Here is a 9,921-nt window from a genome sequence, read left to right on the forward strand (position 1 = left end):
AAGGAGGTTGAGAGAATGACAGAAAGGGCCCAAACATCTCTCAAGCACCAAAATTTTGGGGAGGGGGTGTCCTATCCTTGGGGGGGGGGCAGAAACTAGCAAGTAGGAACTGCGGGTGGGGGAGAGTCCAAATCGCGCAGCATCGTACCGTGTTGATGCAGGGCAGCTCTTTGTTGAGAAGCCAAGGGAGGGAGAGCCGGCCTTCCCCTCGGTAGCAAGACTGGATACGCTCCCGGATGCGCTGGTTGACCTCATCCAGCGTGAAGAGGCAGAGGAGGCTCTCGCGGGGCGGGGCAGCGCGGTTCTTCTGGCCTTGCGAAAAGGCGGCGTAGAGCACATCCTGCCCTTCCGCGATGCCTAGCGACCGGGCCAGTTCGCGGCCTGCCTTGGCCAGCTGTGCAGCCTGCACAAGGCGGTACTCCACGCCATCCTTGGAGCAGCCCAGCGGGAACTCCACGTAAGAGTAGAACTCTGTGTCATTGGCACACAAGCGCACGATCTTGGAGGAGAAGAACCGCTCTCCGCCAGTCACACCCGGACCACCTGGGCCTCCCGCTGGCTCCAGCGGGGTCTGAGCTGTGTCCAGCTGCAGGGTGAGGAAATACACAAAGCCACCGGAGACAAATGCAGAAACGTAGTAGATATCGAAGGCTGGGTAGAGCGAGAGAGTGTCCGAAGGTACTTTGATCTGGGAGGAGACAAACTCATCCTGATAGACCAGGCTGAACATCTCGGGACTGCTGGCGTCGGGGGTCAGGCGGCGGCTGGAGAGAGTGGGGAAATACTCTGAGCGCCCCCCAATGGATGTGCCCACAAAAAACTGGCTGGGCTCCCTTGGCTGCTCCACAATCACACCAACCATGGCGTCTGGCTCGCGCCCGCCGGAAAGATAATGCTCCTTGCGCTGGTGCGGCTCCCCCAGCTTGGCCAAATCATCCAATCGCAAGAGCTGACACACCCCTTGCCAGACGCTGCCACAGGCCACCAAGCGGCTGCCAGCGTAGTCGATCAGCAGTAGCTTGTTGACGTTGTCGGCGGGGGCCAGGCGATGAGCGCAGAGTCGCACGCCGGGCGGAGGGTAACAGCGGGGGTCGTCAGGCACCGGGCCCGTGGTGTGAACCCGCAGCTGGGTCAGGTTGGCCGAGAGCTTGAGGATGCGGTTGATGGCCCCAAGGTAGACCTCGCCCGTGTCATGGTGGACAGCCAGGTGTGTGAGGGACAGGTCCGAGACTGTGAAGGCAGCGCGTGGGGACAGAACGCCCAGGACAGGTGGCGGCGAGGAAAGGAGGACCACAGCTGTAGTGGTGGCCATAAGTAGCAGCCACCACATGATCACCAGGGAGTTGCCTGGGGTCAGGCAGGGCCAGACACAGGCAGCTCATTCAGCCTGCAAGTGGGGGGAGGGAAGAGAAAAGGAAACGGTGGTTAAGCACCAGTCCAACATTGTGCAGTGAAAAGGCAAAGCCTCCAGCAGCAGAGCAGAAATGACATGTTTATGTATTTTTGTATGTATAATCAGCTGCCATCCTACACATCAGGAATGAGGAACTTGTGTGGTCCTCCAGGTCTCGCTGTACTATGCCACTCCCATCCTCCCTGGCCCCGCTGGTGGATGGGAGCTACAGTCCAGCAACATCTGGAGGGGCAAAGATCCCCCCCCCATCACTGAGTGGAACTCTCCTCCCAGGAGGCATGCAGGAAGGACTGGGCAGCCAGGTCGTGCAGCACTTATTTGGAGGGTTGCTAATAAAGGGAGTCTTTTGGAATTAGGTTTACAATTACTAATGCCAATCTGAAAATCTCCCTAGAGCCCCTCCCAAAAGGGGCTGCAAATGCATAACAGCACCTCTTGGCTAGAGATCTGGCTAGATATCCACACTTCGCACCCGCCACCACCCCAAGTAAAGTGTCACAGCCGCCAAGGAACTCGTTTTCTTCCTTCCAACACCCTTGCAGCTTCTCATTAGCACCCGCCATGCACAGCATGAAACAGCACCCACAGAATTGAGAAGCAAACACAGCATCTTGCATCTTGCATCACATGCACAAGCACACACACACACACACACACACCTGCAACAATGAAGAAAAGCTGAAGGCAGCAATGCCACCTGTCACACAAAACGAACAAAGATGGCACTAACCAGAGGTGGCTCCCTTCTCATTCCCAAGGATTCTCTCCACACAAATATCCCAATATCTACAGCAGGAGCTGCAGACTCCGGCCCAGGGGCCAAATGTGGCCCTCTAAGCCTCCTCTGGGCCACACAACCCCTGGCCTGCTCTACACCATTGTCAAGCGTTTTGCCTAACGAGAATGTGTCTTTGAAGGGAGGCAATGCCTCTCGCTTGCCAGGGTGGAGGGAGACATGGAGTTTGTGTGTGTGTGGAAACCTCTGGCTTTTGCATGGCGGCTGTACGAAGGTCACGTCTTACGCCTTCACTTTCACTTCTGTCTCAGCCCACCATTGGCATGTGGCCCCAGGAAAGCTGCGCATGAGGGAATTTGGCCCTCAGGCTGAAAAGGATTCCATTATGCCTAGCCGTGGCCTGGTACCAAACACGCAGACCTCAGAGGACAAACCCAACACGCCACAGATCTGGATCTAGCCCCGAGGGATCCTCCGAGGGAAGGACCATTGAATAAGATACTCTTCAGGTCTCCAGAACGCCAGCACCAAAAGGTTCAGCCTGAAGACTGATAGCACAGCACATGTCCACAGACTGCATTGCTAAAGAGGAAAGGTTTTCAGGTGAGAAGAAGTGATGCTTCTGAATCCCAGTTGCTGGAAACCACAGGAAGAGGGGACACTTTTGCACGGGTCCTGCTCGCAGCCTTCCGACCAGCATCTGAGTGGCCATTCTGAGAAAAGAGTGCTGGACTAGTTAGGCCATTGGCCAGATCCTGCACTATCATCTTATGTTCATCACCAGCAGCTGTGGTTAGGGTGTGGTCTAGGAGGCCAGAATATATCAGGTCTCCAGGTGCCCAGCCTTGCTTGACTTGTATTCCCTTTGCTATTGACCGTGGACTGTACCTTGACCTTGCCTTTCAATGATACTTTGAACCTGGACTGATTCTTAGGGCTTGAGAGCTTAGCTTGCTTTGGGCACGGCCGCACCATCATCCCAGCTCCCCTTGGTGAGTGTTTTGCATAGGTGTCTTATACCTTCTTGGACTGGGACACTGGCTCTCAATGGCGCCTGCAGCCCCTGATCCTTGCTATGTACATCATCACAGTGCCACCACTGAAAAATAATGTGGGCAGGCAAAAAGAACTTGCCCATGCTGCCCTGCATGTTCATGGGAGTCTCATTTACATAGGGCCCTCAGCCACTACATGCCACTGCAAAACCTGCCTCAACTACAGATCCCTAGAATGTTCAGGGCCCCAATTAAATTGACTACTGGGCATGTGCAATGCTTCAATGGGAAGTTCTTGCCAGTTCACCTCATATTCAAATGGGGCCTTATGAGCTGGTTCATAGATGATGGCTCCATCATCAAGGAGCCACTCTGGAACATGTGCAGAGAAGGGCAACTAGGATGATCAAGGGTCTAGAAGCCAAGCCTTATGAGGAACGGGAGCTGGATATGTTTTGCCTGGAAAAGAGGAGACAGAGAGGAGATATGACAGCCATCTTCAAATATCTGAAGGGCTGTCACATGGAGGGTGGAACAAGCTTGTTTTCTCCTGCTCTGGAAGGGATGACTTGAAACCATGGCTTCAAGTTGCAGGAAAGGAGATTCTGACTAGACATACGGAAAAACTTTCTGACAGTAAGAGCTGTTTGACAGTGGAACAATCTCCCTCAGGAGGCTGTGAGCTCCCCTTCCTTGGAGGTTTTTAAGCAGAGGTTGGATGTCCACCTGTCATGGATGCTTTGGCTGATATTCCTGCATTGCAGGGGGTTGGTCTAGATGACCTTTGGGTCCCTTTCCAACTCTTCTATGATTCTATAATCAAGGCAATACTCTGCATGTCTGAATGAGCTAGGAAAATAGAGAGCTGCCTTCTAGAGATCAACCTTCAACCAGCCCTGCCTTGTTTTCACTGACTGGCAGAGACTCTTCAGGGTTTGGCAGTCTTTCCTAGTCCTGCCTGGAGATGCTAAGGACTGAACATGGGACTTTCTGTTGGTCAAGCAGTCTTCCTTCCACCCCCAACTGTAGGCCATAAACCACATTTCCCCATCACTTCAAACACAATGATTTTCACTAGACTGGCATCGCGCATTCAGCTTAAAGAGGCGAAGTAACAAGAAACCAAGCACTGTGGTTTTGTGTGTGAACTAGATCCCTTGTGCCTACAGGCCCTCAGCTGCATGTTGCACACCAGCCGGGTTTCAGAAAGCTCCTCCCATGCTTTACTTGTCAATATGTCGTCCCAAAAACAGCTCTCTGAAAACATTTGTGGTCACTTCCTGCCCTTCATATGCAAGATCACAGGTTTACACTTCAGGTGAACACACACTATCCCCACGCTTACAAATTCAATGGCTCCAGCCATTAGCAAGCAATGCAAATCTATCCTTTTACCACTGGCTGCAAGTATGAACTGGTGGCTAAAGTATGCATTAAAGCAGGAATGGGCAAACTGGTAGCCGTGGGCAAAGGCTGGCTGATGAAGCAATTTTACCTGCTTCCCAGAGGCCCTACCAAGCACTGTTCTAAGGTGTGGTATAAACACAGTTTCTCCTAAGAAAATAATGTTTTAAAAATGGAGCAAAATAAAGAGCTACTCTACACTTTAATGTTATAGCCTTGTTTTGAGCCTAATACCCTGTGATGGCACTTCTGCAGCCAAAACCATTATCTTGTGGCACCTGAAAGACCAACACTTTTAAGACAAATTTGTTAGTCTTAAAGGAACTACAAGACTCTTTGTTGATAGAGACTTGCAGAATTTATAGATTTTTGCAGAATTTATAGATTCTTTGTTGATAGAGACTTGCAGAATTTATCATAGAGTCTAATCTAGAGAACAGAGTAGCTCGAGATAATGCAGACACACAGCTTCAAATCTATACCTATTACACAGTAACACCTCCCAATATTCCCATGCTATTTTGGACTTCTTGTCCACAGATCACAGAACCGTAGTACACGCTCACACACACATACAAAGCCTGCAAGCGCCCCCACCTTAGCTTACAGAGGGAGGGAGGCCAATTAGATCATCAGTCCGCCTAGCCCAGTGTCATCTACTTAGACCACTGAGCATACTTAAAAATAGGGATGTGTATAAAGCTGTATGTGGTCATGGAGAAACTATGTTTCTGTGGTTTTTATTGAGTGTGGTGGGAAGGGACCCCCCCCAATTAAGGGTCATCCAGCAACCTTGCCCCCCACTCTACAGCTGAACTGGAACAAACATGCAAACCCTATACTGCAATAAATAAGTGTAATATACAATCACGTCTTTACACACACTCTCCTGCTGCCGATACACACATTCCAGTGGCTTCCAGCTGCCACCTTGTCCCTTCCCACCACACTAAGGCACTGAATCAGCCCCACCCACGATCGTGGCTTCACAGCAGACCACCTCATAACATCAGTACCCACCAGCCTCTCAGCCTGTCGCTCCAAATATCCTAACCAATGTGCATACACATTCAACGCAACCTTCTGCAACCCAAGCAAACCACAGACCGCTGGGTTCGCTATTCATTGATATAGCTCCTCCAACAAGCTATTTCATTCCTCCTCCTCTCCCCCCAACCCAAATGCTCAGCCTCTCAATCATCCACCTCACAGGAAGAAGAGAGAGATCTCCCATCCCACATACCAAGCTTCTCCCCCTCCCCAATGCCTTTTTCTCTACTTTCCCCTCCTTAACAGGCATGAATTATAAGCAGACCCCTCCCAGAAAGAGGCCTGGAAGAAGCACTGGGTGGAACAGCAACCATAACCATTCTAAGACCCAATACATTATCACGCCCGCAACCAGGGAGGGAAGCACAAGTAGGAGGAACAGTCTGGGATCAACCAATCTTCCTGCCAATAGAGAGAGAGACCAACCTGTTACACACGCATTTCAGAGTTGTCCATCAAATACAACACTGGGCCTCGGAAACCAGGGTTCAAAACAACATCACAGCCATAGGTCCTCTAGGGGTAAGCCTAATCTCAGTTTTCCCACTCTGCAAAATGGGAACAATTGGATTTCACTCACAGATCTTTTGTGGGGATTAACAAAATAAGGAAATCCTCTTTTTTTCCTTCTTTTTCTAAAAAAGCAATGCATTCAATTAAAGGTACATGAGAGCCTAGAGCTCCTTCCTCTCTTCCATTCCAGAACACACCACCATCAATCAAGTTGACCCAATTCCCAGAGCTTGGAGACCCCTCCTCCAAAACCCACTCCCTTGAACTCCAAACAGCCATCATAAAGGTACAGCAGGAGGAATTCTGGCCCCTCCAGCAGAATCTGCATCCTCACCAGCCCCACTAAGATAACATGCTTGGAAATTCCTCCAGTACAAATGACTAATTTTGGGGGGTTCCAGGAATGATGATAAGGGAGGGGGTTTTGTTTTTCGTTTTAACAAAAGCAAAGAACCAGATGCAAACAAGTCCACCGGCAAATCGCATAGAATCGCCAGATCAGGGGCCAGCGAGGTGATGTCTATGTTACCTACTAAGCGACCCCCCCCCCAATACACACACACACACACACACACACACACACACACACAGGCAAGTCAAGCCCAGCTGGAGTGTGATGGGCGTTAGCCAGGCTCCTCCACTCCGGATCGGGCTCTTCCAGGGTAAGGAACCAAATCATTGTGTGGCGGGGAAGAAGGAAAGAGTTGATCTCTTCCACCCAGACACACACCCAGCTGGTGCCATCTCGAAACGGCCAGTCTTCTCTGACTTGGCATTCTCGCCCCGATTCCCTTACCTGTTCGTTTCGCCTCCCCCCTTCTCCCGGCCCCGCTTCCTTCCTGTGACGGCCGCCCACTTGCTAGGAAGCCCCCTTCGCAAAGCAGAGAGAAAAATCAGCGAGGAACCTCCCTGAACTGTGGGCTTAAAAGAGCCGGCAGTGCAAGAAGCGCCACCACAAAAGAGGGGTGGGGGCAACAGATGGGGCGTCTGCTGCTGGCACAGAACCAGGCAGGGGCTCCCCCGCCCTGTCTAGCAAAGACCCCAGTGAAGGGAGGGGGATCCCGCGCCATCCCCCCCCCCCCCGCAGCACCAAACCACCCTTTTCTTTGCGCTCCTTGTGGCTCGAAAGCGCTGCGATGGAGGGCGAGTGGGGCGGCCATGTGTGGGGTGATGCCTCCCCTCCCTTCCTCACCCCCGGGTCCCCCCAACCCCTCGGCACTTTGCGCGGATCCCGGCTGTACCTGCCCGCCGTTCGCTCCCCGCCTGCTGCCTCCCTCGCCTCCGTCTCCAGCCGCCGCTCTTGCTCAGCGTCTGCTCCCGCCCCAGCCGGTCGGAGCCCTTTAAACGCGGCCAGAACCATTAAAGGCATGGGGGGGGAGGAAAGAAGGGAAGGGGCTTAGGGGAAAGCGCCCCCTCCCCAACCCCTTCCTTGCCCGGTCCCTAAAACCTCTCTTCCCCGGTTTTCCTTTGCGTGAGCCCCCGTCCCTCTAAAGGCGGCGGGAGAACCGTCTCTCTCCTCCCCGCCAAGGAGTCGCCATGCACGCGCACCCCCGGCCCCTGGAATGGTACCGCCCGGGCACTCATTCATCCAGACCCGGGAGCGGCGGCGGCCAGTGCGAGAAGCAGGGACGTTCGGCAAGCGCCTGGCTCCCGCTCTTGCACGCGCGGAGCTGCCGCTTGGGTTGGGTTTTTTTTGTAAATAAGTGCCCAAGCTGGAGAAGGAAGCAAAGGCTTGCCAAGCCCACGAGGCAGAAACTGGCTGCAAAAGTGAACACTCCCCAGGCAATCGGTGCAAGGAGCGCACGTGCGCAGCTCCCTCTCGCCCTCCTCTGCTTTTGCACTCCTCCTTGCAAGGGACAGTTTCACGCGCGCGCGCCCCCCCAGCCCCCCCCCCCCGAGAAGATGCCAAGAGTTAAGAGGAGGGCTCTTTTGCGAGCAAAGGAAGATGCTAGGATAATAAATCCTCCATCTCTCTGCTGCTAGAATCCTCGAGCCGCCTTTCATATTTATTTCGGGGGGGTGGAACCTCGTGAAAAGAAGCGAAAATCTGCTGGGTGGAGGGCAAAGGGGCTGACCCCCCCCCCCCCCGGTTTATAAATTCCCAATTACACCCCTTCCCGGCCTTAGGCAACGTTGCTGTGTGTAAGGCGCCTCCTAGTGGAGAAACCGGACTAAGGATCCTGTCCTTCCCCCACCCCTGCCTAAAAAAGCGGAGGGCGGGGGAAACACCAGTTGCACGCCTGGAAATGAGCTCGCCCCCCAATGACACCCCGAAGAACAGCTCTGCCGGTCCTAGCCATCTTCTCGCCCCCAGACCCCCTCTCCAGCTCCCCGTGCCCTTTCCCCGCTCCAGACCCCCGATCTCTCCCCGCACCCTTGTTTTGGCTGCCGCTGTTGCCGCCGCTACTGTACCAGCCAAGGCACGTTGTCATGGCAACGGGAGCCAGGAGATGAGAGATGATGGACGCCCCCTTGGGTGGCGGGAGGATGTGATGGAGAGACCTGGGCGGTGGGATGGGTCAAGGAGGGCGAGGGGAGACAGGGGCGTGGGTGGGTCCAGGGGACGGGCAGGATGGAAGCACGGGCTCTAGAACCATTGCACCCCCCCCCCCCCCACTTCTCTCTCGAACTATATCCCGGGTCCGGTCCGGTCTTGTACCTCCTCCTCTGCCGGGTCCTTCCGTCTAGGATTCGCTCGCTCCGGCTGAGCTGCAAAGCGCGCAGGCTCGAGGGCGGGGGCTGAGTTAGTGTCCCGGCTCAGAAGAAACGGGGAAGGGCTCGTCCCGTCCCGGGCCGGGATCCAAGGGAGGGGAGGCGAAGCGGGGCCGCGGCCGGCCGGCCTGCAATGCTGCCGCTGCCTGGCACCGCCAGCGCCCAGAAACCGCGGAAACTCAACCCGCCCGAGGCCTCTGATGAGAACCAGATGCCAGCGCCGTCGCAGCTACCGAGCCTGGCAAGGGCCGCGTCCACGTGGGCTGGGCGGGCAAGGCGGCCGGGCAAGCGGAGGGCTCCGGGGGGGGGGGAGTCTCGCATCAGGGAGACGGACGGGGCGGAAGTGGAGGAGCCAGACTTCATTCGAACCAGAACCGGATTTCAGTGCGAGGTGTCTGTGTGGCTCAGCCTAAGAACGCACAGGGCCAACTCCCAGGGGCCGAGATCCCTTTGGCCCCCCAACAAAATATTTGAGACCCCCCCACCCAAAGTTGATGGACATTGCCATTCAAATAATGTGTACCGTGTGAAATATACTGTGAGTCGAGTGTGGATTTCATGCTCTTTATTCAGCTCATAGTAGCTAGAAATGGAAGTTCCCCCAAAGTGTCTTCTTTATATACATTATTTACACAATGGTCCCCACGTGATTGGCCAATTCTGGGATTCTCCTGTAGGCCAATCAAGTTGCGGATTCACTTCCACCTGGATTGGGTGGCTCCTGCAGACCAATCAGACTGCTGCATTTTGGATCCTATTCAACTCAGTACATAACACTGTGTCATGTGATCGATTATATGGGGCGGAGCTTACTTGCCCCCCAATACATTGAAGTTGGCACCTGTGGTGATGGGAGAGTGCCTCTGAACATATTCAGAGTGCGCCCCTCATCCTCTTTTTGTTTGTTTGATGGCTACAGTCCACCCACACAGATCCGGAGCAAGGCAGATATTTTAGGCGTTAAGTACTCGGGGTAGGTGGAAAAAGAGTAAGTGCTGTATAACATTAAAAAAATTATTGCCTTATGCAAGATTTGGTTATATAAGTTAGTTGATCTAAAATAAGTTTAGATGAAACAAAAGAATAGAGAAAAATCA

General features: G+C 53.7%; 1 protein-coding gene across 3 annotated transcripts in view; it reads right to left on the reverse strand.

The window, feature by feature from the left end:
- Positions 1 to 9,047, reverse strand: part of PLXNA3 (plexin A3) — a 71,071-nt gene extending 62,024 nt beyond the window's left edge. For 2 of the 3 annotated variants that reach the window (XM_079958875.1, XM_079958873.1), the window contains exons 1-2: positions 7,354 to 7,438; positions 149 to 1,387 (exon numbers count right to left, since the gene is read on the reverse strand). In XM_079958875.1, coding sequence (XP_079815001.1) covers positions 149 to 1,330 — 1,182 coding nt within the window. In that variant the 5' untranslated portion in view covers positions 1,331 to 1,387; positions 7,354 to 7,438. Of the gene's footprint in view, positions 1 to 148; positions 1,388 to 7,353; positions 7,439 to 8,771 lie in introns of those variants that run through there. The other variant, XM_079958874.1, reaches the window with a different exon arrangement.
- Positions 9,048 to 9,921: the final 874 nt, after the last annotated feature.

Source organism: Podarcis cretensis, assembly GCF_951804945.1.
Source record: "Podarcis cretensis genome assembly, chromosome: 17".
Taxonomy (NCBI): domain Eukaryota; kingdom Metazoa; phylum Chordata; class Lepidosauria; order Squamata; family Lacertidae; genus Podarcis; species Podarcis cretensis.